We start from the raw sequence: 27,919 nt of genomic DNA, 5'->3' as shown, positions 1-27,919 counted from the left end.
CCATACTAATCAGTTTTCCTTTTATGTTTTTCTTTACAGTGACGTTCTTGCCTTTTCTCAATTATGCCCCTAAACACAGTAAACCCAAACAAAAAATCCACAGATTAATCAATGGAGTTTAGACTAATTGGCAGAAAAACAAATCACAAATCTTGCGTTTTCGCACCTGAGAACGATCGCTTTCCGACCGCAAATTAAGTATTTATAGGGTGTCGGCACATCAAGGCGAAAATTGTTTTGCGAGGCAAGATTATATAGAATTGTTTTGCACCCGATACAAAACAGTTTCGAGAACATGGCTTGGGCGTTAAATTTAATCATCCGAGGAATGAAACACACACTTTTGGGAAAGGTGAAGGTAAAGGGATGGTTTAAAATTATATGTTGAAGTACGTAATCAAACTTCTCTCACCATGCAAATAAAGTAGCGGTTTTCTGCGGAAACAAATTAATTTTGCGATGTTTTATCACGTTAAGTATATTTATTGCTCTGACCTTGGAAAGTAAACGCGTGTGTTTAAAGAAAAAATGCGAAGTTTCGCGGTCAGTTCGCGCGAAGCTTAGGTCGCAGTGCAGCACTAAATTAAATCTTTTATGGGTGTAATTAACCGCTCACAAGCAAGTCTTCAGTAATTCTTCTTAGCATATGTGGTGAATTACATACGAACGTATAAAAGGAATGGTATGAAAACTAAAGACCTGAACAAGAAACTGCATCGCTGCATAAAGTTCGAATCCTTGTTTACCGAAACTACAAGGAAAGGAAACATGTAGTATCAAGCTGAAAGACTCACTCATTCCATGTTAACTGAATTGTACTATGATTTCTGAACTAATTAAGATAGTTTTCAGCTAAGATATATTTTGCTATGCAAATAGTGTCCCCAATTAGTTTTTTTAAGCTAAATAGCATCGACACTTAAATTAAGTCTTTCATTCATTCTTCCGTTCATTCAGAAGCTACAGTATTAATAATACTGATGTGTGGAAAATAAGTGAAATTATGTAAAGTTTGGTGTCAGTATTATCAGGAAGAAAGTGTGAACTTTGGTCCATTTTATAAGTCCCTTTACATAATCGCAATAATAGTGTTAAAGATTCCACAAACTATTCAGGCATATTTGGAACAATTAAGCGTATTATTCGTGCATATTAGTGTTTCTATACTGAAAAAGTAAAAATGTTTTAATGAAGTCTCTTGACTGTGACAGTGGTTCGATTCTTTCAGGTCATTTGTATCCATTATTTCTAACGTATTTAGGGCTAAAGTGAGGGGAACTCTTGTTTCCGCAGTCTCAAGGAACAAACTAACTTTTCAATACCTCCAATACAGAGTATTTTTGTTGAGCCATCACTCACAGAGAGATCTTAAATTGCGTTTGATCATTACATTGATTATTTGCTTTAACGGAGAACGATTTCCTTACCGAGCTTGTAAAAGTCCATGCAAATAAAAGATTATTTTTCATTTATATTTCCAGGGTAGTATTCTTATCGGTTGGTTTGCAAGCATTCTTGTGTTCAAGTCGTCAGCGGGTAAGGAGTGCTTATACTCTCTTAAACTGATTTTATACTAAAAAGGGCACTCAAATTGAAATCAATCATATCAGTTTCTAAGGTTATGTTCACACTTGGCGCCCACTGAAACACGGTGCCCGAGGACAATTCTCGCTCAGCACTAATATCCACACACCTCTTTCCGTGTTCTCTCACCAGAATTTGGGCGCATTTCCTGTGCCTGGGTAAAACGTCTCAAGCCTTTTTGGGGTACCCAGTATGTGAACACGACACTATTTTGTGCCAGGTCCCCAGCCACCAGTGCACGCGGGCGGGCATCAAGTGTGAACACAGCCTAAGTGACCAACCAGTGGAATAAATTTGGTCACAGCAGTTTCACAAGTTCTCTACACCACTCACGTGTAAAGTTGTGAGCTTTGTCTTGTAGTGGTAATCTCTGGTTCGTTTTTTTTTTACGACTTGGATTTTTCGCAAAAACTTTAGGGACTTTTAGAGTAGACTTCCAATGGGATAAGAGTAGGGGGCACTGAAAAAGGTACGAAGGAAGATGTAATAGACCAATTTCGACACATTAAAATTCAGCCTAAAACAATAGACCTCAGCACGAGGTTCTGGGGAATAACTACAGCGTTTGTGGCCTATTCCTCAGAGCCTCGTGCTGATGTCTATTGTGTTAGGCTGAATTTTAATATATCAAAATTGGTCTATTGTTTGATAAGTGAATAAAGATGGTGAATTTTAAGCTCGGTAATGAAATTTGAAGGGTGAATTAATCAACATGATAAGAACGTGGGACAACGAAAAAAATCTGAGTCCCCGACAGAAATACAACCCATGACCTCCCGAACACCGGGCGGACGCTCTATACGCTGAGCTACGGTAACTCATGGAGAGCAAGGTCATTTAACTGAGTTGACATGTGACAGGCGTCCTGCATACTGCTAGGATCAGCACTGTCGAAGTTATCGTGAGTTGCGATAAGTGAATATAGCTGGTGAATTTTAAGCTCGGTAACTGAAATGTGAAAAGTGAATTAATCAACATGACACAAGGGTGGGACAAGGGAAGAAAACGCTCTTGTCATGTTGATTAATTCACCTTTTAAATGTAATTGTTGTTTGTTCATTTGTTTGCCCAACGTTTGCTTTATTACATGTCAGCCTCAGATCCAGTATACATAACAAAGTGGGCAGACTTTCTTTCCTCTCCCGGCTACCCTGACTCCTATCCAGCAAACTCCAGTCTTACATGGATCAAATCTGTGTCTCAGGGAAATAGAGTGAGGATAATCATTTCAACTCTGCAGGTAAGGCCTGCAGACTAAACTCAGGATTCACGTAAAGGGCAAATGCGAGACTTGGGACCTACAGCCTTCCTTACGCCTTCTTGCCCCTTTAAATCCTCCTCTGAAATTATCTGCTGATAAGTTCTGTGGATAGGCCAGGCCCCTAAGATTCCCCCGCGCCTTCTTTCGCAACTCGAAAGCGCATGTGCGTAGAAGATGATTACCTGCATGCTACCAATCTCGTTCCCAGAGCCTTGGTTACCCTTGTCCAGCCCCGTTCCGCTAGACAAGGGCAACGAAGGCTCTGGGAACGAGATTGGTATGCTACTCAACCATGTATAATTTGTAGGTTCATTTTTGTCCTCAGTTTTCTAAGTTCGTCTACATGTTATTCATCTCGACTGCGTGCCACATTTAATCCCCCGGTGGGGGTGCTCGTCGTACCTTAAAACAGCGATCTTGGTACCTCTCAGGGTGTTGAGCCTCAAAAGGTCCACAGGCGGAGCTTTGGCGGTACCTTTTAAGGTATTGAGCCACACACACAAAGCAGGATCTTGGTACCTCTTAGGGAATCTTAAAATTTGCCCGGACGAGCCCCCGTCCTTTTTACATGGGACTCCCTACCGGGGCATTTAATCTGAAAACTCGCGCGCGTTTGTTTCGACCCTGATGAAATCTCTACTTTGGGAAAATGATGTTTGTGTGAGTTGACTGAGTCGTTTAAGCGCAAAGCAGTTGAGGGATCTAGTATTCACTGTGTGTGTAAATTCTTCCACAACAGACAACATGCGACACAGACTACCTAGAGATCAGAGATGGAGACAGCATGACGTCCCCGCTGATTGCGAGGTATTGTGGGGACGTAGGGTATACGGAGCTCACTTCATCCGGGTCTCGCGTTTTAATACACTTTGTCTCTGATGACGTCATCGACGAGTCCAAACGAGGCTTTCAGTTACAGCACATTGGTGAGTAAAAAAAAATCATTCAAAACAACTAGCTCACGTTGTCTTTCACATGAAGCCGCGAGGCAGAGTTTTTAGATTTAAGCGATTTTGGAGACTTAAGTAGCTTTCTTGCACTTCTTTAAAGAAAACATTTAAAGAGGGCAAAGTTTGCCTGGAGAAAAGTAATTAAAAAGCCATTTAAAAGAAACCTTCATTAAGATTAAAACTGATCTGCTAAACCATTTTCTTAGAGTATAAATTAAGAATCGCATTTTTGAAGTAAGAATTCCACCGCATATTTTTCCCGGCTTTCAGGAGACTGTCAAGTTGATACCAATCAAACCAGTGGAGTCATAACCTCGCCCAATTACCCAAACGACTATCCAAACTTTATGGAATGTCTGTGGACGATACAACTCCACCCCGCCATGCAAATCACACTTGAATGTGACGAAATCGCCTTGGAATACGAGAAAGATTGCCCTTTTGACTACATGGAGGTACTGGCGGGCCCTTCACCCGCCTCCGCGGTGTTGGGAAGATATTGCGGTGTTTTAAATTATTCTCTGACATTTGAACGAGAAGGTAACATGAGCATACGTTTTGTGTCGGATCCGGATGAAGAATTTGGTGGATTCCGTTGTGCATACAACGTCTTTAAAGGTTAGTTTGAGGACACATGAGTTCATTGTCAGGTGGAAATAAATGATGATATAATGCTGAGTTTGTTATGTCTAAGTACTGTCATACCCGGGAGGGGACCCCCGTGTGAAAGGGGCAGGGATGCTTTTCGTCTCGTAAAGAGGTGTTAATTAAAGGTTTTGCTAACAATTTATGTTGTTAAAAACGTAACGCCAACGTTGTTACGCACCCAGTTAGCATTTAACAATACCCCTTCATGAACTCCGGATGACTGATCATCGCAGTTATATACACAACTTATGTAGCTGTGAAATTAAAGCCTGAGATTTTACATATTACAGCAACTATTACAATATCAGAAGAAGGGTTACATTTATTTAGTGTCATGTTTTCTGAAGAATGATAAGCTGGAGCCCATTAGAGACTTTAGCACTTTTAATTTGTCTGCGAAACACTTAGTTTGAATCGGATTTCGCATCCATTGATCACTGTTCACTGCTTGTATAAACACTTAGACTAACTTCTAACTGGACCAAGAGATTATGATCTAGATTATAGTCTCTGGACTTAAATAAAAGACACCTGACGAACGAGGTGCACCCTAAAAGCACCCATCAGTACTCCAACAGTCGGACTTGGCGCAGAACAATTTACAAAAGAGACAAAAGAGTTTTCTGACGAAGGAGAATAGTGTCTCATGCTCGCTCCGTTTGTCGTTAGTCAGAGGATATTGGTCACAGTGGACAAGTTGGACCCAAATGTGTCGCTCCGGAAACCAGGCTAGATCCAGGACTTGCGTAAATCCTCTGCCTGAGAGTGGATTGGAACCGTTCTGTGATGACGTGGCAGACACTGAGAGGCGGAGCTGTTTGGGATCCAACGGCAGTAAGTATTTATTGACTGTATCATAAAACTGAAGTATTACTGTCCGGTGGTAGATTACAAAAAGTGGTCTTCACAGGGGAATGTATTCAGAGGTCTGATGTCTGAAATGTCCCATGATCAGGAAGCCTACATCAGTTATAAATTTCATCCTTTTGTGAATAAAAAAGTGAATTATGCACTGTGACTTCCTAACAATAATTAATTACAGTTTTGTCCTTTTTCATTGGCAGGCTTGTGGACGGGATCCAACTCTTCCAGTGCTTCACCGATGTCAAGCATTACCATGCCATCCACTCTTTCTAGTGACATTATATCGTCAAGTCAATATGGTGTCACACTGTCGCCGAGTCCATCCAGTGGTGCGCGATCTTCAAGTCAGATCCTTGTTGCACTGTCTTCCACTTTCATCTGGAACATAAGAAATTTCAAACTGCTTCATTTCTGAAATGACACACTGATTTGATATTAAACTTTGCATGGGGATTTGTTTTACATTTCTAGAATGTGCGAAAAGCATAGCTTTGTAAAATTGACAGTTAGATGTCTTTTTCTTGATTTTTGATGATACTGTCGATGAAAACCATAAATATTCTTAGAAGGTAATCATTTGTGTGTGTACACGTACATGTACACAAGCAAGAATTCGTATTAATTTTGGTCTGTTGTAAACAAATTAATACTAAATTAAATGTAATTATAAAACTATTAATTAAATTATCTACATGAGTATTTTTAGTACGTGCACTGTACATGTACTTCATAAGTACGATCAGGAAAAACATATAAACTTTGTTCCAAAATGGCAACGAATTAGCATTATTTTGTCAAGCATAGAAAGGGACCTTATTAAAGCTTTTACATGCTATGCACTTGAGTGATGTAAAGCACAGTTATACTCAAGTGTAGCACGTAATTTATATTCTTTCCACCGAAACCATCTGTAACATCTCCTCCCCTCCCCACATAAAGTCCATAAAAAGGGGGAAATGTTGGTCACACTTGTGTATATATGCTAGGTTTTTGCTCCTTAATTCACTCATTCTGTTACATTCTGGACATAATTTTCAGCACTTGAATATATAATATCGTCGAAGCCCAATCAAAATTGTTTCACAGTGTGATTATCAAGCAATCAGAAACGCTAGATTTAATCTGGGAGAGACGAGAGAGTGACTGCCTAACATCTACAATAAATCTATCAACATGGATTTTCTATTCACAGAACATACAGAGTATTGAACAAAGTTCGACCGAGCTCTTGACGAACACACTGTATCCAATTACCGCAAGCCATTGATGGAGATAAGATCATTAAAGCAAGATAATGAATAACAACGTTTAGATTCACGGACACGATATATACGTAGAGTTATTTGTCGACGAGTAAATCTTGTCTTGCGAGCGAGTGCAAACAATAGGAGCAACCATAAGCGGAAAGTCCGCGACGCTTAAAATCGAGCTTTTGCAATTGTAAATACGTACTTTTTCGTGTCGATCGACTGGAGGTCTTGACACGCTTCAGGAATGCACCTATAATTTTATTGATTGTTTCGACACCAAACAACCAATTCCTAGGATTGCTGGCCAAAATAGATTTTCAAGCACGGTTCTTTGGTTAGAAAAGCAATATCAAGGCTGGAAGAGACTATTACTTTCGAGAAGGAGTAAAGTTGGAGGAACAATGTGACAATTATGTTTAGTATGCATATTTTAGTTCACCATTTCCTCCGAAGTCTCTTGCTCAGCGCGTTGTTCTCGTCTTCTTCGTCTCCTCTCCTCTGTTTAGAAACAAGGAATTATGAGCGTTTAAATTTCTATTCGCCAAATTCAAGAACACTTCAAACCCAACACTGTTTTCGGTCGACAATTCTCTTAATATTTTAAGATTTCTAAGTGCAGTATTAAATAGCAATCAATGACATTTATCAGGAATTCAATGATTGTAAAAGATTCCGAGAGGTATGTCGCTAAACGACTAAAATCATGCATGCTCTCATTTAGGGGCTGCTTTTAACAGTCGGCCGGGTCAATTGAAAAAGATCTTCAAAGCAATAAACAATAATCAGCTAGCTGCCTTCAACGAAAGATAGCAACTAGCCCTTGAGGTCAATGCTGCTTTGCATGCAAACAAGCGAGAATTTATACGGTCGCGATTTATCATTTAGGACACTAAACTTGCCCAGTTAGTTATCAAATCCAGAACTCTACAAGCACCAAATCAAAGCTTACCGCTCGAAGTTTCTGAATAAGAAGACATGTTTCCTGACTGTTGTTTTGTGTGCAGCGATAACTAGAAGAAGATGAAATCTTGGGTAATCTTGACCTCCATCTGCAAAATGAGCAATCGGAAATCGCAGTGACGCGGATTCATAAGTTATGAGCTTAAGCGCGCGCGCTGATTGGTTCACACGATAATACAAAGGATAATTGGCGTGACTAGATTTACAGACACCTCCATACAACAATTGTATCGCCTTTGTTTTCCCAAGAATGTAACAGCTTGGTTTCTTGAACAGAGAAACCGCGAACTAAAAGAGGCCATTCCTTATTTATTGTAGCATTGTTCTCTAATATACATACTAAGATAAAAGTCCTGGATTTTCTTTCCGTGTCAGCTAGCGAAGATGCAAAGCTCTTCAATAGTCGAATTTGCTCAGTGAAAGCCACTTGTTCAAATATACCAATTACTGAGATTTAGTTTGAAGATACGAATTATTGGCCGAAGATTTCTGAGTTCACGTTATGGCCGTGACCTTTTTCTTTTTTGAATATGTTTTACTGTTATTGTTGAATAGCAAGCCATCTTTTAATCATAATTGCCTCATGGCCATTCGACATTGCCAACTTTGTATTGATTTTTATAATATTATTATCTAATCAATTAAGATCTCCTAATAGTTTTATTTATTACCTCGACAAAGGAGAATCGCAAAAGGACAATGTTAATGTCGTTCCGAATTTTTCTCTCTGGGCTCGAGCCGGGAAACATGGCGGACACGACACGAAAGAGCTCCTAGAATCTTTTAACCTGGTAGCCACAGTAATGGTTGTTATATCTTAAATGCGACAAAATGCCTAACGATCAAGCTAATAGAAATGACGTGAAGGAGAAAGGGAGGAAAAGAACTCGAGAGGGAGGCTCCCAAACTGACGAAGAAGACTGCAGGCAGCCATGTGGACAATGCAGCGATGCAACGAACTCAAGACTCAGCAGCATTGAAGAGAAGCTCAACTTGCTCTTAAGTGTCCTTCCCGAGTTGGAAAACTATAAGTCCAGAATCAATCAACTCGAAGAAGAAAATAAATCCCTACAAACAAGCCTGCAATATGCTCAAGCAGAAATCGAAGATCTAAAAACCAAGGCAAATGACGCAGAGTCTCAGCAACAAAAGATCAACGCCGATCAAGAGCGAATAAATAAAGAACTCAAGGAATTACAAAGACGGCATATCAAACTGGAATGCCATAGTCGCAGAGGCAACTTAAAATTCTTTGGAGTGAAGGAGGGAGAACGTGAATCTAACAGCGATACCGAGACTGCTTTACGGGAATTTATGCGCACGGAACTGAAAATTCCACCCAACGATGTAAAGGAAATACACTTTGACAGAGTTCATAGGATTTCTACGCGTACACGCGACGGCCGAAACTACGGATCCCGTCCAATTATAGTCAGACTCTCCGCTTATCAAGACAAGAACTTCATAAAGTCGTTCATCAAAAACCTTCCTAAGGGCACCAACATTGGAATATCCGACGACTTTCCAAAAGAAGTGGATGAGATAAGAAGGAAGTTATACCCCGTTCTCAAGGCTGCCAAACGTGAAAAGAAAGAAGCGTACTTTAAGGTAGAAAAACTTTTTATCAACGGCTCACTCTACCGAGGACCGGAAACAGCTCTTTTCCCTCTGTACGGATGTTTAATGAACGGTTAGTTTTAAATATGTCTAATTGACTCTCTTGCTCCGCCGTACAACTCAACCATTGCTAAATTGCTGCCACTAGTACCCCAATTTTAACCCAGTCAGTAAACGCCGCACAAAAGCATAGGTAAGTCTGAAGTAGTGAGTAGCTTGTGTTGTGTGTGTAGTTGTATTTCTGTTGTAAGTATGTTGAAATGTATTTATCTATCCAACTTCAACTCGGTCAACAAAAGAAAGTTAATTCTAAGTTATGATATCTCGCCGCACAGTGAGAACTATAGTATAAACAAGTGCTTAATTTTTTCTCTGGAATATTGTGACTTCGCCTTCTGCAGAGAATCTAAATGTATAAAATTATATCGCTAATTTTTTTGCAAGAAACTTATTCCTCGCTCGATACTATCAGAAGATGGGAGACGGAATGGGGAGGCAAAATCGTATCTAACCACGGTTCGTCTCATAGCAGAGGAGTTATGATTCTTTTTAAACCACGGCTTGACATAAACATTGAAAAAATTGCCTCAGATGATCACGGGAGATATATTTTAGCAGAGATTGTTATTGATAATACTAAAGTTGTACTGGTTAATGTTTATGCACCAAACGATCCAAACCAACAGGTTGTATTCCTAAGGGGGCTTTCAAATAATATCCTCGGTAAATATGGAAATGAAAATCTTGTGTTGGGGGGCGATTTTAATTGCGTAATCGGCACTTTAGACAAAAGAGGTGGCAAACCTGTTGACATTAGAAAAGCATCGACTATTGAACTCAAGGCTTTGATTAAAACGCATAATCTGCTCGATACCTGGCGCTACAAAAACCCGGACTCATTTGGCCCTACGTGGGCGAACCCCTTGATGAAAATACAATGTAGACTAGATCACCTCTTCATTTCAAATCAACTGAGTAATCGAATTTGCGAGAGCAAAATAATTCCAAATATTTATTCTGACCACTCTGCAGTCCTGCTCTCTATATCTTTCACCGAACACGAACCCCCTCGTGGGCCCGGCTTCTGGAAATTTAACAACTCGTTGTTGTCGGACACGAAATATGTAGAATTATTGAATTTCTTAATTCCAGAGTTCGCCAAAAAGCATCAGAGAACTGAGGACAAGGGTTTGTTCTGGGAAATGATTAAAATGGAAATCAGAGCATTTACAATAAAATTTTCGAAAAAAAAAAGCAAAAAGCAAGCGTGACGAAGAGTCTGCCCTTTTGTCGGAGATGATCAGGCTGCAGTGCAAGCTCCAGACAGCGTACAGCGATTCCCTAAGGAGCGAAATAGAAAGAGTAAAAACCAAGCTTTCGAAAATAGCAAGCGTTAAGACGCGTGGCACGATTATACGAAGCAGAGCGCGCTGGTATGAAAATGGCGAGAAAAACAGTAAGTATTTCTACAATTTAGAAAAAACAAACCAAAGGAAAAAACATATAACGGCCTTAAAAGTCAATGATCACGCAAAATTAACCGACCCGAGGGAGATTCTTGAAGAGGAAGAGCGCTTTTTTAAACAGATATATACATCAAAAAACACGAATCCGAACGGCTCGGAGTTTATCGAATTCTTTAATACGGAAAATGTATTGTCAGAAGAAACTGCAAAAATTTGCGAAGGCATTATGTCTATCGATGAATGTAAACGAGCGCTTATGAAGATGGAAAGCAATAAAACACCAGGTACAGATGGCCTCACTTCAGAGTTCTATCGCTTTTTTTGGAACACTGTCAGTAAATTCATGGTGGAAAGTTTTAATTATGCATTTCAACACGGATCACTTTCTATCTCTCAACGACAAGGTATTATCTCTTTAATCCCAAAAAAGAACAAGAACGCGGAATATTTAACAAATTGGAGACCAGTTTCGCTACTTAATGTTGACTACAAAATTGCGACCAAAACTATCGCTCTTCGCTTGGAAAAGATCTTGCCAAGCGTAATACATCCTTGTCAGTCCGGCTACGTAAAAAGTAGATTCATTGGAGAAAGTATCAGACTAATAGCAGACACAATGGACTTCACTAAAATTAAAAATATACCAGGTATAGCTGTTTTCTTAGATTTCGAGAAAGCTTTTGATTCAATTGAATGGGACTTTATCCAAAAATGCCTTGAATCTTTCAACTTTGGACCAAATCTCCGGCAATGGGTCAGCGTGTTCTATAAAGACATCTCTAGTTGTGTGATTAACAATGGCGTTGCCTCTAAACACTTCTACTTAGAACGCGGTGTCCGTCAGGGTTGTCCCCTTTCAGGCATACTCTTTGTTATCGCTATGGAGCTTCTTGCCCAAAGTATAAAACGGTCAAAAGACATCAAGGGCATCCATATCCAGGGAAATGAAGAGGTCAAGCTCACACAGTATGCAGACGACACAACTGCCCTTCTTGCTGATGTCCAGTCAGTTTCTAATTTATTTTACTTACTCTCACGTTTTGAAAAGTGCTCTGGCCTAAAAATAAATCAGGCAAAATCAGAAATGCTATGGCTTGGCTCCATGCGCCATAGGAAAGACGCAATTTGCAACCTCCAAATCAGCGATGATCCCGTTTACGCGCTCGGTGTGCATTTTACCTATAATATTGAATTGTCTCATAAGAAAAATTTCTTTGAAAAATTAGGATCCCTAAAGAAAACCTTAAGTGTCTGGTCCCGAAGAGACTTATCTATATACGGTAGAATAAATATTGTTAAAACGTTAGCCCTCTCCAAACTTGTATTCATCTCCAGTGTTATGGAGACTCCAAAAAACTTTGCAACAGAGGCCAATAAAATAGTGTTCGATTTTATCTGGAAGCAAAAACCCGCCAAAATAAAAAAGACAACCCTCATCAAGAAGAAATCGGATGGCGGTCTTGGCATGAAAGATTTTGTACTTTTCGATAAGGCTTTGAAACTAACTTGGGTAAAACGGCTGTGCTCAGACTCAGATGCACCGTGGAAGTATATTCCAAAATCGTTTCTCTCTATTGTCGGCGGTACTGAGATCTTTCAATGTAATTATGACTACAACTTTCTTGATCTTAATGGCCATCTTCCTGAATTTTACAAACAAATTATTCATCATTGGCAGGAAATCGTGTCTACGACACCTCACAGCAAGACCGAGATACTGTCTCAGACAATCTGGAACAACAAATTCATTACGATTGACAAAAAAATGGTATATCTACCTCATTGGCACCGAGCAGGTATAAAGCAAATTTCAGACCTTTTTGACGAGCGTGAAAATTGCTTCCTGCCTTTCCTTTCCTTGCGCAATAAATACATGCTAAATTGCAACTTTTTACAATATTATAGTCTTTTATCTGCGATCCCTCAAAGTTGGAAGAAGCTCCTTCACGTTAATTCTGGCGACTCTACTACACCTCCGCCGCCAATCTGTAATATAACGTGCAAGATGTTATACGACAAACTGTTAACCTTAGAAAATCTTCCTCCTCCCACTTCAGAAAAAAAACTCTTATCATACGGCATCGCAAAAGAGAATCTAAATAAAATTTATCTTCTGCCTTTCACAGCCACAAAAGAAGTTAAATTGGCAATGTTTCAGCACAAAATTATACACAACATTTTAGCCACGAACAGTATATTATACAAAATGAACAAGGTTGCCTCCCCATCCTGCCCTTTCTGTCCCTCTGATAGTCAAAACATACGTCATTTGTTTATTAGCTGTCCGCAAGCGTCTTCCTTTTGGTATAAGTTCCAAAGTTGGTATTCTACTGTAAGTAACGCGAGTTTACTTCTCTCCGAGCCAGAGGTATTATTTGGAATTACTCGTCCTTGTACTCACCGTTTGACCCTCAACCACCTCATAATACTAGGCAAATATGTTCTTTATATCAACGCTCTAAATAATACTATGTTCGTTTTCAGCGACTTCATCTCATTAGTGCAGGATAAAATCGAGATAGAAAAATATATTGCTGCCACGTCGAATGGCGAAAGGGAATTTCAACAGAAGTGGAAATTCTTTCTCACCATTTAAGGCGTTTCCTTTAGTAATTAGTTGCAAGGTCTTTGTTTCTCTTTTTTTTTTGTTTGTTTTGTTGTTGTTGTTGTTTTTTTTTTTTTTCTATAATTAAGTAATTACATTGTATTGTAACTCCTTAAGTAACGTAATGTGTAAGTCATAATAAGCAATCAATGTGTATTGTAAGTAAGTAACGTAATGCCAAGTATTGTAAATAGGTGTTTTTTTATGTATTGTAAGTGACGTTTGTAAGACGGTAAAAGCATTAGAAATAATAATAATAATAATAATAATAATAATGATGATGATGATAATAACAATAATGTAGTGTATTGTAAGTAGGTTAGTTATTGTTGTGAGTAGAGTAAGGCAATGTAAGTAATTATGTGTTTAGCAATAATAAAAAAAAAAATTAATGTAAAAAAAAAAAAAAAAAAAAAAAAAGAAACCGCGAACTAAAAGAGGCCATTCCTTATTTATTGTAGCATTGTTCTCTAATATACATACTAAGATAAAAGTCCTGGATTTTCTCTCCGTGTCAGCTAGCGAAGATGCAAAGCTCTTCAATAGTCGAATTTGCTCAGTGAAAGCCACTTGTTCAAATATACCAATTACTGAGATTTAGTTTGAAGATACGAATTATTGGCCGAAGATTTCTGAGTTCACGTTATGGCCGTGACCTTTTTCTTTTTTGAATATGTTTTACTGTTATTGTTGAATAGCAAGCCATCTTTTAATCATAATTGCCTCATGGCCATTCGACATTGCCAACTTTGTATTGATTTTTATAATATTATTATCTAATCAATTAAGATCTCCTAATAGTTTTATTTATTACCTCGACAAAGGAGAATCGCAAAAGGACAATGTTAATGTCGTTCCGAATTTTTCTCTCTGGGCTCGAGCCGGGAAACATGGCGGACACGACACGAAAGAGCTCCTAGAATCTTTTAACCTGGTAGCCACAGTAATGGTTGTTATATCTTAAATGCGACAAAATGCCTAACGATCAAGCTAATAGAAATGACGTGAAGGAGAAAGGGAGGAAAAGAACTCGAGAGGGAGGCTCCCAAACTGACGAAGAAGACTGCAGGCAGCCATGTGGACAATGCAGCGATGCAACGAACTCAAGACTCAGCAGCATTGAAGAGAAGCTCAACTTGCTCTTAAGTGTCCTTCCCGAGTTGGAAAACTATAAGTCCAGAATCAATCAACTCGAAGAAGAAAATAAATCCCTACAAACAAGCCTGCAATATGCTCAAGCAGAAATCGAAGATCTAAAAACCAAGGCAAATGACGCAGAGTCTCAGCAACAAAAGATCAACGCCGATCAAGAGCGAATAAATAAAGAACTCAAGGAATTACAAAGACGGCATATCAAACTGGAATGCCATAGTCGCAGAGGCAACTTAAAATTCTTTGGAGTGAAGGAGGGAGAACGTGAATCTAACAGCGATACCGAGACTGCTTTACGGGAATTTATGCGCACGGAACTGAAAATTCCACCCAACGATGTAAAGGAAATACACTTTGACAGAGTTCATAGGATTTCTACGCGTACACGCGACGGCCGAAACTACGGATCCCGTCCAATTATAGTCAGACTCTCCGCTTATCAAGACAAGAACTTCATAAAGTCGTTCATCAAAAACCTTCCTAAGGGCACCAACATTGGAATATCCGACGACTTTCCAAAAGAAGTGGATGAGATAAGAAGGAAGTTATACCCCGTTCTCAAGGCTGCCAAACGTGAAAAGAAAGAAGCGTACTTTAAGGTAGAAAAACTTTTTATCAACGGCTCACTCTACCGAGGACCGGAAACAGCTCTTTTCCCTCTGTACGGATGTTTAATGAACGGTTAGTTTTAAATATGTCTAATTGACTCTCTTGCTCCGCCGTACAACTCAACCATTGCTAAATTGCTGCCACTAGTACCCCAATTTTAACCCAGTCAGTAAACGCCGCACAAAAGCATAGGTAAGTCTGAAGTAGTGAGTAGCTTGTGTTGTGTGTGTAGTTGTATTTCTGTTGTAAGTATGTTGAAATGTATTTATCTATCCAACTTCAACTCGGTCAACAAAAGAAAGTTAATTCTAAGTTATGATATCTCGCCGCACAGTGAGAACTATAGTATAAACAAGTGCTTAATTTTTTCTCTGGAATATTGTGACTTCGCCTTCTGCAGAGAATCTAAATGTATAAAATTATATCGCTAATTTTTTTGCAAGAAACTTATTCCTCGCTCGATACTATCAGAAGATGGGAGACGGAATGGGGAGGCAAAATCGTATCTAACCACGGTTCGTCTCATAGCAGAGGAGTTATGATTCTTTTTAAACCACGGCTTGACATAAACATTGAAAAAATTGCCTCAGATGATCACGGGAGATATATTTTAGCAGAGATTGTTATTGATAATACTAAAGTTGTACTGGTTAATGTTTATGCACCAAACGATCCAAACCAACAGGTTGTATTCCTAAGGGGGCTTTCAAATAATATCCTCGGTAAATATGGAAATGAAAATCTTGTGTTGGGGGGCGATTTTAATTGCGTAATCGGCACTTTAGACAAAAGAGGTGGCAAACCTGTTGACATTAGAAAAGCATCGACTATTGAACTCAAGGCTTTGATTAAAACGCATAATCTGCTCGATACCTGGCGCTACAAAAACCCGGACTCATTTGGCCCTACGTGGGCGAACCCCTTGATGAAAATACAATGTAGACTAGATCACCTCTTCATTTCAAATCAACTGAGTAATCGAATTTGCGAGAGCAAAATAATTCCAAATATTTATTCTGACCACTCTGCAGTCCTGCTCTCTATATCTTTCACCGAACACGAACCCCCTCGTGGGCCCGGCTTCTGGAAATTTAACAACTCGTTGTTGTCGGACACGAAATATGTAGAATTATTGAATTTCTTAATTCCAGAGTTCGCCAAAAAGCATCAGAGAACTGAGGACAAGGGTTTGTTCTGGGAAATGATTAAAATGGAAATCAGAGCATTTACAATAAAATTTTCGAAAAAAAAAAGCAAAAAGCAAGCGTGACGAAGAGTCTGCCCTTTTGTCGGAGATGATCAGGCTGCAGTGCAAGCTCCAGACAGCGTACAGCGATTCCCTAAGGAGCGAAATAGAAAGAGTAAAAACCAAGCTTTCGAAAATAGCAAGCGTTAAGACGCGTGGCACGATTATACGAAGCAGAGCGCGCTGGTATGAAAATGGCGAGAAAAACAGTAAGTATTTCTACAATTTAGAAAAAACAAACCAAAGGAAAAAACATATAACGGCCTTAAAAGTCAATGATCACGCAAAATTAACCGACCCGAGGGAGATTCTTGAAGAGGAAGAGCGCTTTTTTAAACAGATATATACATCAAAAAACACGAATCCGAACGGCTCGGAGTTTATCGAATTCTTTAATACGGAAAATGTATTGTCAGAAGAAACTGCAAAAATTTGCGAAGGCATTATGTCTATCGATGAATGTAAACGAGCGCTTATGAAGATGGAAAGCAATAAAACACCAGGTACAGATGGCCTCACTTCAGAGTTCTATCGCTTTTTTTGGAACACTGTCAGTAAATTCATGGTGGAAAGTTTTAATTATGCATTTCAACACGGATCACTTTCTATCTCTCAACGACAAGGTATTATCTCTTTAATCCCAAAAAAGAACAAGAACGCGGAATATTTAACAAATTGGAGACCAGTTTCGCTACTTAATGTTGACTACAAAATTGCGACCAAAACTATCGCTCTTCGCTTGGAAAAGATCTTGCCAAGCGTAATACATCCTTGTCAGTCCGGCTACGTAAAAAGTAGATTCATTGGAGAAAGTATCAGACTAATAGCAGACACAATGGACTTCACTAAAATTAAAAATATACCAGGTATAGCTGTTTTCTTAGATTTCGAGAAAGCTTTTGATTCAATTGAATGGGACTTTATCCAAAAATGCCTTGAATCTTTCAACTTTGGACCAAATCTCCGGCAATGGGTCAGCGTGTTCTATAAAGACATCTCTAGTTGTGTGATTAACAATGGCGTTGCCTCTAAACACTTCTACTTAGAACGCGGTGTCCGTCAGGGTTGTCCCCTTTCAGGCATACTCTTTGTTATCGCTATGGAGCTTCTTGCCCAAAGTATAAAACGGTCAAAAGACATCAAGGGCATCCATATCCAGGGAAATGAAGAGGTCAAGCTCACACAGTATGCAGACGACACAACTGCCCTTCTTGCTGATGTCCAGTCAGTTTCTAATTTATTTTACTTACTCTCACGTTTTGAAAAGTGCTCTGGCCTAAAAATAAATCAGGCAAAATCAGAAATGCTATGGCTTGGCTCCATGCGCCATAGGAAAGACGCAATTTGCAACCTCCAAATCAGCGATGATCCCGTTTACGCGCTCGGTGTGCATTTTACCTATAATATTGAATTGTCTCATAAGAAAAATTTCTTTGAAAAATTAGGATCCCTAAAGAAAACCTTAAGTGTCTGGTCCCGAAGAGACTTATCTATATACGGTAGAATAAATATTGTTAAAACGTTAGCCCTCTCCAAACTTGTATTCATCTCCAGTGTTATGGAGACTCCAAAAAACTTTGCAACAGAGGCCAATAAAATAGTGTTCGATTTTATCTGGAAGCAAAAACCCGCCAAAATAAAAAAGACAACCCTCATCAAGAAGAAATCGGATGGCGGTCTTGGCATGAAAGATTTTGTACTTTTCGATAAGGCTTTGAAACTAACTTGGGTAAAACGGCTGTGCTCAGACTCAGATGCACCGTGGAAGTATATTCCAAAATCGTTTCTCTCTATTGTCGGCGGTACTGAGATCTTTCAATGTAATTATGACTACAACTTTCTTGATCTTAATGGCCATCTTCCTGAATTTTACAAACAAATTATTCATCATTGGCAGGAAATCGTGTCTACGACACCTCACAGCAAGACCGAGATACTGTCTCAGACAATCTGGAACAACAAATTCATTACGATTGACAAAAAAATGGTATATCTACCTCATTGGCACCGAGCAGGTATAAAGCAAATTTCAGACCTTTTTGACGAGCGTGAAAATTGCTTCCTGCCTTTCCTTTCCTTGCGCAATAAATACATGCTAAATTGCAACTTTTTACAATATTATAGTCTTTTATCTGCGATCCCTCAAAGTTGGAAGAAGCTCCTTCACGTTAATTCTGGCGACTCTACTACACCTCCGCCGCCAATCTGTAATATAACGTGCAAGATGTTATACGACAAACTGTTAACCTTAGAAAATCTTCCTCCTCCCACTTCAGAAAAAAAACTCTTATCATACGGCATCGCAAAAGAGAATCTAAATAAAATTTATCTTCTGCCTTTCACAGCCACAAAAGAAGTTAAATTGGCAATGTTTCAGCACAAAATTATACACAACATTTTAGCCACGAACAGTATATTATACAAAATGAACAAGGTTGCCTCCCCATCCTGCCCTTTCTGTCCCTCTGATAGTCAAAACATACGTCATTTGTTTATTAGCTGTCCGCAAGCGTCTTCCTTTTGGTATAAGTTCCAAAGTTGGTATTCTACTGTAAGTAACGCGAGTTTACTTCTCTCCGAGCCAGAGGTATTATTTGGAATTACTCGTCCTTGTACTCACCGTTTGACCCTCAACCACCTCATAATACTAGGCAAATATGTTCTTTATATCAACGCTCTAAATAATACTATGTTCGTTTTCAGCGACTTCATCTCATTAGTGCAGGATAAAATCGAGATAGAAAAATATATTGCTGCCACGTCGAATGGCGAAAGGGAATTTCAACAGAAGTGGAAATTCTTTCTCACCATTTAAGGCGTTTCCTTTAGTAATTAGTTGCAAGGTCTTTGTTTCTCTTTTTTTTTTGTTTGTTTTGTTGTTGTTGTTGTTTTTTTTTTTTTTCTATAATTAAGTAATTACATTGTATTGTAACTCCTTAAGTAACGTAATGTGTAAGTCATAATAAGCAATCAATGTGTATTGTAAGTAAGTAACGTAATGCCAAGTATTGTAAATAGGTGTTTTTTTATGTATTGTAAGTGACGTTTGTAAGACGGTAAAAGCATTAGAAATAATAATAATAATAATAATAATAATAATGATGATGATGATAATAACAATAATGTAGTGTATTGTAAGTAGGTTAGTTATTGTTGTGAGTAGAGTAAGGCAATGTAAGTAATTATGTGTTTAGCAATAATAAAAAAAAAAATTAATGTAAAAAAAAAAAAAAAAAAAAAAAAAGAAACCGCGAACTAAAAGAGGCCATTCCTTATTTATTGTAGCATTGTTCTCTAATATACATACTAAGATAAAAGTCCTGGATTTTCTCTCCGTGTCAGCTAGCGAAGATGCAAAGCTCTTCAATAGTCGAATTTGCTCAGTGAAAGCCACTTGTTCAAATATACCAATTACTGAGATTTAGTTTGAAGATACGAATTATTGGCCGAAGATTTCTGAGTTCACGTTATGGCCGTGACCTTTTTCTTTCTTGAATATGTTTTACTGTTATTGTTGGATAGCAAGCCATCTTTTAATCATAATTGCCTCATGGCCATTCGACATTGCCAACTTTCTATTGATTTTTATAATATTGTTGTCTAATCAATTAAGATCTCCTAATAGTTTTATTTATTACCTCGACAAAGGAGAATCGCAAAAGGACAATGTTAATGTCGTTCCGAATTTTTCTTACAAGAAAACAGAAACACACCATGGTTCCTGTTTCATTAGCGCTATAGAATAGTTCGGTCGATACATTGATGATCATTTGTGAATTTTCAATTCTTTTCCTTGCAGATTCGGTAGAGCCGGGGTTCCTCGTTGATGGCCATGATCAGTTCACCTGGCCTTGTCAAGTATCTTTTTGTTTTTCAAGTGGTCCGTATAGCAATGATGTCAAATACTGCCATCGTATCAGAGATTTAAATAAAAGTACTTATCATTTCAAGAACGGTGCCTAGACTTTCTTTTGTTTTTCGTTGCTCGACAATTAAAGGCCATTAAACGTGAGGTTATATAATGACTGTGATTATATAACCGCTGTTGAACTGATGAGCAGATTCATTTTACGAGTTTCTCATGGAATTCTTGATTAACCTTTTTAGGTCATTTCTATTAGCCACCTTTATTGCCTAGGTTCACGTCACAACAGCATGTTTTCCGGCAAATTCTTGAGGTTTAATATTCAAGATCCATCCGGTGAATCACGTACTCTAAAAGCCAAGCATCTTCGACGGTTTTTACGGTGACTTGTTAGTAATTCCACCGATTTTAATTCGCAGCGTTTAGTTTTATACTCCAAAATACACGCAAAACCAACTTTCTCCCCAGATACAAGTTTGTGGACCACAAGAACATAACGGTGTGACTTCTGTCAGACTGGCTGGGCTGAGGCGGATCAATGTCCGTTGAAACCGGTCTTGTGTAAAATGAGCTGATGGGACCGATCCTCTGTAATCAGACGAAGTATCAGAGGCAGTTCTACCATCCAGTTTTGGAAAGTGAAAGAATTAAGAACTAGTGAGATAAAGCACATTTCTTTTCATGTGACTCATGAAAAAGGAACGCTAAGCGGATGTTAGTTTTGAGTTCCGTTTTACGTGAATAAAATATTTTTAAGTGGAATTGAATCGAATATTCACAGCCAGCGACAAGTGTTCAGTTAAGGATCGATGATGAAACATTTTTTCCGCGGCTTCCGCTGTAATTTCCATCCATTATCCTTGAACTAAATGACATACTGTATCACTGTATTATTTCAATTTTTTCCCAAATTGCAATTCTCTTCCAGATCCTCGCCATGGTTAATCGTTGTTACTTCTTAATGGTTCCCTTTATTTGGGGGGCACTGTTCCGGCCAAGTCAAACCTTTGTTTTTGGTTCAGTTGTGATTCAATCAGTTATATTTTAAAGCTCCGTTGTTGCACGTACATGTACCAGATCCGAAACAAAGGGCCGAACCTTTATCTGAACCGATCCAGTTATTGCTGCAGTCACTATAGGAAAAACGGTGTCGTTCTGTTACCCAACCAAAGTGCCTTGGTCTTTTTGACATTGAGTTTTAAACCAGAAACTGGCGCAAAGTCGTTAACTAAACAGAGAGCTTTGTCAACAGAGGTAATATCTTCGCAAAAGTGATTAGTATCATCTGCCAATTGGCTCACTTTAACTTCATTATGTAGCTATGGAAAATGTGTTTTACTCGACGCTGATTGGCTAAAGTAATCGATAACTGAACAGTGTTCCGAGATGTGATTGGTTCTCGCTGTCTTCGCTGTCAATGTTGAAACTGTAGGACAGAAAATGTCAAATCTTTGGAAACCACGTTCTCCAAATTGTTGCATTACCGTTTCGCTACCGTAGTTCACGAGACATTACAGAGGCGTGGTTAGAGTAGTGAGTCCATGTTGTAGCCTGTGAACAAGCTCCAGCCAAGGCTGGAAAGACTGAGTTGGAACTGCCCGCTGAGAGTGAAGTAGAGAGCCTGTTCACAGGCTATTCCAAGTTGTAGCTTATTAGTCTACCCATGCATAGTCAGTTCAAAAATTCCTACGCATTATGAGTAAAACATAAACAGCGTGGTGATACTGTTGCAATGCTCGATAGCTTGCAAATCAATTCTCGAAACAAAAGTTATTTAATATTAATCATGTTACGCCGTTATTAATGGGAGACAATTTTTTTTTTCATACTTACTAAGATAAGCACTTACGCCATGATGGAGAGAAACAAGGACTAAGATCTAGAGCTACCGCTGAATAGTCAAAACTAAAGAGAAGACAATGGAATTAGCGTCAAAATCTATCTAATTATTTTGTAACGAATTCACGGGAAGTAGAAGTTGTTTGTTATTTTACTGAAGTTGTTCATGAATGCGTGCATGAGACACAAAACTTCCGTCTTGTTTTAAGGGACTATCGGGCACATAGCAAAGGCAAAACGGCACATGCGACTTTATATAGCAGCTAGCACGGAAATGTGTCTTGGGATCTCAATGAATAGGAACTCTTATAAGGTAGCGACTGTTAAACCAGCTCACAACTTGTTTATGTTCTGTCGGCAAGTTCTTCCCGTTTCAGTTTGCGGCTGACCTTGAAAAATGTACCCCAAGGGGTACCATAATGTGCAACAAACCCTGAAAGTTTTTAAAATGAAGCACTCCAAGCCTTTTCAAAACACAAGTCCCAACCCATTTTCGATACAACTTATATATTCCGCCGATGCTGTATAGAGATAACTCCTGAAGAGAGAAATTCTCCCCATACTAATCAGTTTTCCTTTCATGTTTTTTTTTACAGTGACGTTCTTGCCTTTTGTCAATTATCCCCCTAAACGCAGTAAACCCAAACAAAAAATCCACAGATTTATCAATGGAGTTTAGACTAATTGGCAGAAAAACAAATCACAAATCTTGCGTTTTCGCACCTGAGAACGATTGCTTTCCGACCGCAAATTAAGTATTTATAGGGTGTCGGCACATCAAGGCGAAAATTGTTTTGCGAGGCAAGATTATATAGAATTGTTTTGCACCCGATACAAAACAGTTTTGAGAACATGGCTTGGGCGTGAAATTTAATCATCCGAGGAATGAAACACACACTTTTGGGAAAGGTGAAGGTAAAGGAATGGTTTAAAATTATATGTTGAAGTACGTAATCAAACTTCTCTCACCATGCAAATAAAGTAGCGGTTTTCTGCGGAAACAAATTAATTTTGCGATGTTTTATCACGTTAAGTATATTTATTGCTCTGACCTTGGAAAGTAAACGCGTGTGTTTAAAAAAAAAAATGCGAAGTTTCGCGGTCACTTCGCGTGAAGCTTAGGTCGCAGTGCAGCACTAAATTAAATCTTTTATGGGTGTAATTAACCGCTCACAAGCAAGTCTTCAGTAATTCTTCTTAGCATATGTGGTGAATTACATACGAACGTATAAAACGGATGGTATGAAAACTAAAGACCTGAACAAGAAACTACATCGCTGCATAAAGTTCGAATCCTTGTTTACCGAAACTACAAGGAAAGGAAACATTTAGTATCAAGCTGAAAGACTCACTCATTCCATGTTTACTGAATTGTACTATGATTTCTGAACTAATTAAGATAGTTTTAAGCGAAGATATATTTTGCTATGCAAATAGTGTCCCCAATTAGTTTTTTTAAGCTAAATAGCATCGACACTTAAATTAAGTCTTTCATTCATTCTTCCATTCATTCAGAAGCTACAGTATTAATAGTACTGATGTGTGGAAAATAAGTGAAACATGATTACGTAAAGTTTGGTGTCAGTATTATCACGAAGAAAGTGTGAACTTTGGTCCATTTTATAAGTCCCTTTACATAATCGCAATAATAGTGTTAAAGATTCCACAAACTATTCAGGCATATTTGGAATAATTAAGCGTATTATTCGTGCATATTAGTGTTTCTATACTGAAAAAGTAAAAATGTTTTAATGAATTCTCTTGACTGTGACAGTGGTTCGATTCTTTCAGGTCATTTGTATCCATTATTTCTAACGTATTTAGGGCTAAAGTGAGGGGAACTCTTGTTTCCGCAGTCTCAAGGAACAAACTAACTTTTCAACACTTCCAATACAGAGTATTTTTTTTGAGCCATCACTCTCAGAGAGATCATAAATTGCGTTTGATCATTACATTGATTATTTCCTTTAACGGAGAACGATTTCCTTACCGAGCTTGTAAAAGTCCATGCAAATAAAAGACTATTTCTCATTTATATTTCCAGGGTAGTATTCTTATCGGTTGGTTTGCAAGCATTCTTGTGTTCAAGTCTTCAGCGGGTAAGGAGTGCTTATACTCTCTTAAACCGATTTTATACTAAAAAGGACACTTAAATTGAAATTCAATCATATCAGTTTCTAAGGCTATGTTCACACTTGGCGCTCACTGAAACACGGTGCCCGAGGACAATTCTCGCTTGGCACTAATATCCACACACCTCTTTCCGTGTTCTCTCACCAGAATTTGGGCGCATTTCCTGTGCCTGGGTAAAACGTCTCAAGCCTTTTTGGGGTACCCAGTATCTGAACACGACACTATTTTGTGCCAGGTCCCCAGCCACCAGTGCACGCGGGCGGGCATCAAGTGTGAACACAGCCTAAGTGACCAACCAGTGGAATAAATTTGGTCACAGCAGTTTCACAAGTTCTCTACACCACTGACGTGTGAAGTTGTGAGTTTTGTCTTGTAGTGGTAATCTCTGGTTCGTTTTTTTTTACGACTTGGATTTTTCGCAAAAACGTTAGGGACCTTTCAAATCTGGAATATAGGAGAAAGAGTAGACTTCCAATGGGATAAGAGTAGGGGGCACTGAAAAAGGTACGAAGGAAGATGTAATAGACCAATTTCGACACATTAAAATTCAGCCTAAAACAATAGACCTCAGCACGAGGTTCTGGGGAATAACTACAGCGTTTGTGGCCTATTCCTCAGAGCCTCGTGCTGATGTCTATTGTGTTAGGCTGAATTTTAATATATCAAAATTGGTCTGTTGTTTGATAAGTGAATAAAGATGGTGAATTTTAAGCTCGGTAATGAAATTTGAAGGGTGAATTAATCAACATGATAAGAACGTGGGACAACGAAAAAAATCTGAGTCCCCGACAGGAATACAACCCATGACCTCCCGAACACCGGGCGGACGCTCTATACGCTGAGCTACGGTAACTCATGGAGAGCAAGGTCATTTAACTGAGTTGACATGTGACAGGCGTCCTGCATACTGCTAGGATCAGCACTGTCGAAGTTATCGTGAGTTGCGATAAGTGAATATAGCTGGTGAATTTTAAGCTCGGTAACTGAAATGTGAAAAGTGAATTAATCAACATGACACGAGGGTGGGACAAGGGAAGAAAACGCTCTTGTCATGTTGATTAATTCACCTTTTAAATGTAATTGTTGTTTGTTCATTTGTTTGCCCAACGTTTGCTTTATTACATGTCAGCCTCAGATCCAGTATACATAACAAAGTGGGCAGACTTTCTTTCCTCTCCCGGCTACCCTGACTCCTATCCAGCAAACTCCAGTCTTACATGGATCATATCTGTGTCTCAGGGAAATAGAGTGAGGATAATCATTTCAACTCTGCAGGTAAGGCCTGCAGACTAAACTCAGGATTCACGTAAAGGGCAAATGCAAGACTTGGGACCTACAGCCTTCCTTACGCCTTCTTGCCCCTTTAAATTCTCCTCTGAAATTATCTGCTGATAAGTTCTGTGGATAGGCCAGGCCCCTAAGATTCCCCCGCGCCTTCTTTCGCAACTCGAAAGCGCATGTGCGTAGAAGATGATTACCTGCATGCTACGAATCTCGTTCCCAGAGCCTTGGTTACCCTTGTCCAGCCCCGTTCCGCTAGACAAGGGCAACGAAGGCTCTGGGAACGAGATTGGCATGCTACTCAACCATGTATAATTTGTAGGTTCATTTTTGTCCTCAGTTTTCTAAGTTCGTCTACATGTTATTCATCTCGACTGCGTGCCACATTTAATTCCCCCGTGTGGGTGCTCGTCGTACCTTAAAACAGCGATCTTGGTACCTCTTAGGGTGTTCAGCCTCAAAAGGTCCACAGGCGGAGCTTTGGCGGTACCTTTTAAGGTATTGAGCCACGCACACAAAGCAGGATGTTGGAACCTCTTAGGGAATCTTAAAATTTGCCCGGACGAGCCCCCGTCCTTTTTACATGGGACTCCCTACCGAGGCATTTAATCTGAAAACTCGCGCGCGTTTGTTTTGACCCTGATGAAATCTCTACTTTGGGAAAATGATGTTTGTGTGAGTTGACTGAGTCGTGTAAGCGCAAAGCAGTTGAGGGATCTTGTATTCACTGTGTGTGTAAATTCCACAACAGACAACATGCGACACAGACTACCTAGAGATCAGAGATGGAGACAGCATGACGTCTCCGCTGATATCGAGGTATTGTGGGGACGTAGGGTATACGGAGCTCACTTCATCCGGGACTCGCGTTTTAATACACTTTGTCTCTGATGACGTCATCGACGAGTCCAAACGAGGCTTTCAGTTACAGCACATTGGTGAGTAAAAAAAATGATTCAAAACAACTAGCTCACATTGTCTTTCACATGAACCCGCGAGGCAGAGGTTTTAGATTTAAGCGATTTTGGAGACTTAAGTAGCTTTCTTGCACTTCTTTAAAGAAAACGTTTAAAGAGGGCAAAGTTTGCCTGGAAAAAAGCAATTAAAAAGCCATTTAAAAGAAATCTTCATTAAGATTAAAACTGATCTGCTAAACCATTTTCTTAGAGTATAAATTAAGAATCGCATTTTGGAAGTAAGAATTCCACCGCATATTTTTCCCGGCTTTCAGGAGACTGTCAAGTTGATACCAATCAAACCAGTGGAGTCATAACCTCGCCCAATTACCCAAACGACTATTTAAACTATATGGAATGTCTGTGGACGATACAACTCTACCCCGCCATGCAAATCACACTTGAATGTGACGAAATCGCCTTGGAATACGAGAAAGATTGCCCTTTTGACTACATGGAAATACTGGCGGGCCCTTCACCCGACTCCGCGGTGTTGGGAAGATATTGCGGTGTTTTAAATTATTCTCTGACATTTGAACGAGAAGGTAACATGAGCATACGTTTTGTGTCGGATCCGGATAAAGAATTTGGTGGATTCCATTGTGCCTACAACGTCTTTAAAGGTTAGTTTGAGGACACATGAGTTCATTGTCAGGTGGAAATAAATGATGATATAATGCTGAGTTTGTTATGTCTAAGTGCTGTCATACCCGGGAGGGGACCCCCGTGTGAAAGGGGCAGGGATGCTCTTCGTCTCGTAAAGAGGTGTTAATTAAAGGTTTTGCTAACAATTTATGTTGTTAAAAACGTAACGCCAACGTTGTTACGCACCCAGTTAGCATTTAACAAAACCCCTTCATGAATTCCGGATGACTGATCATCGCAGTTATATACACAACTTATGTAGCTGTAAAATTAAAGCCTCAGATTTTACATATTACAACAAATATCATATTAGAAGAAGGGTTACATTTATTTAGTGTAATGCACTGTGAAGAATGATAAGCTGGAGCCCATTAGAGCCTTTAGCATTGGTAATTTGCCAACGAAACACTGAGTTTGAATCGGATTTCGCATCCATTGATCACTGTTCACTGCCTGTATAAACACTTAGACTAACTTCTAACTGGACCAAGAGATTATGATCTAGATTATAGTCTCTGGACTTAACTGAAAGACACCTGACGAACGAAGTTTACCCTAAAAGCACCCATCAGTACTCCAACAGTCGGACTTGGCGCAGAACAATTTACAAAAGAGACAAAAGAGTTTTCTGACGAAGGAGAATAGTGTCTCATGCTCGCTCCGTTTGTCGTTAGTCAGAGGATATTGGTCACAGTGGACAAGTTGGACCCAAATGTGTCGCTCCGGAAACCAGGCTAGATCCAGGACTTGCGTAAATCCTCTGCCTGAGAGTGGATTGGAACCGTTCTGTGATGACGTGGCAGACACTGAGAGGCGGAGCTGTTTGGGATCCAATGGCAGTAAGTATTTATTGACTGTATCATAAAACTGAAGTATTGCTGTCCGATGGTAGATTACAAAAAGTGGTCTTCACAGGGGAATGTATTCAGAGGTCTGATGTCTGAAATGTCCCATGATCAGGAAGCCTACATCAGTTATAAATTTCATC

General features: G+C 39.2%; 4 protein-coding genes and 1 long non-coding RNA gene across 5 annotated transcripts in view; 4 read left to right on the top strand and 1 right to left on the bottom strand.

The window, feature by feature from the left end:
- The first annotated feature begins 77 nt into the window (after positions 1–77).
- Positions 78–6,140, top strand: LOC149111654 (tolloid-like protein 1). Its single transcript, XM_089288893.1, has 7 exons — positions 78–358; positions 1,482–1,536; positions 2,679–2,824; positions 3,585–3,771; positions 4,066–4,413; positions 5,113–5,277; positions 5,508–6,140. The coding sequence occupies exons 1-7, from the start codon at positions 296–298 to the stop codon at positions 5,720–5,722; spliced, it is 1,179 nt and encodes a 392-aa protein (XP_089145019.1). The 5' UTR covers positions 78–295; the 3' UTR covers positions 5,723–6,140.
- LOC149111653 (uncharacterized) lies at positions 4,748–7,641 on the bottom strand. Its single transcript, XR_016207026.1, has 3 exons — positions 7,507–7,641; positions 6,997–7,055; positions 4,748–5,685 (listed from the first exon to the last, which is right to left on the bottom strand). It is a non-coding gene; the product is annotated as an uncharacterized LOC149111653 (long non-coding RNA).
- Positions 7,642–7,946: 305 nt separating this feature from the next.
- LOC149111652 (uncharacterized) lies at positions 7,947–11,239 on the top strand. Its single transcript, XM_089290023.1, has one exon. The coding sequence runs from the start codon at positions 8,349–8,351 to the stop codon at positions 9,210–9,212; it is 864 nt and encodes a 287-aa protein (XP_089146149.1). The 5' UTR covers positions 7,947–8,348; the 3' UTR covers positions 9,213–11,239.
- A 2,652-nt stretch (positions 11,240–13,891) lies between these two features.
- Positions 13,892–17,070, top strand: LOC149111651 (uncharacterized). The gene has a single exon (XM_089290052.1). The coding sequence runs from the start codon at positions 14,180–14,182 to the stop codon at positions 15,041–15,043; it is 864 nt and encodes a 287-aa protein (XP_089146178.1). The 5' UTR covers positions 13,892–14,179; the 3' UTR covers positions 15,044–17,070.
- A 4,757-nt stretch (positions 17,071–21,827) lies between these two features.
- LOC110061846 (uncharacterized) overlaps positions 21,828–27,919 on the top strand; it is an 11,244-nt gene continuing 5,152 nt past the window's right edge. The window contains exons 1-6 of the mRNA XM_020768702.2: positions 21,828–22,831; positions 23,961–24,015; positions 25,179–25,324; positions 26,082–26,268; positions 26,562–26,909; positions 27,606–27,770. Coding sequence (XP_020624361.2) covers positions 22,802–22,831; positions 23,961–24,015; positions 25,179–25,324; positions 26,082–26,268; positions 26,562–26,909; positions 27,606–27,770 — 931 coding nt within the window. The 5' untranslated portion in view covers positions 21,828–22,801. The remainder of the gene's footprint in view (positions 22,832–23,960; positions 24,016–25,178; positions 25,325–26,081; positions 26,269–26,561; positions 26,910–27,605; positions 27,771–27,919) is intronic.

This window comes from Orbicella faveolata, unplaced genomic scaffold (assembly GCF_042242905.1).
Source record: "Orbicella faveolata isolate gen_17 unplaced genomic scaffold, um_ofav_v1 contig_2, whole genome shotgun sequence".
Taxonomy (NCBI): domain Eukaryota; kingdom Metazoa; phylum Cnidaria; class Anthozoa; order Scleractinia; family Merulinidae; genus Orbicella; species Orbicella faveolata.
Note: the sequence above shows the minus strand (reverse complement) of the source record. Positions and strands in the feature narration are given on the sequence as shown.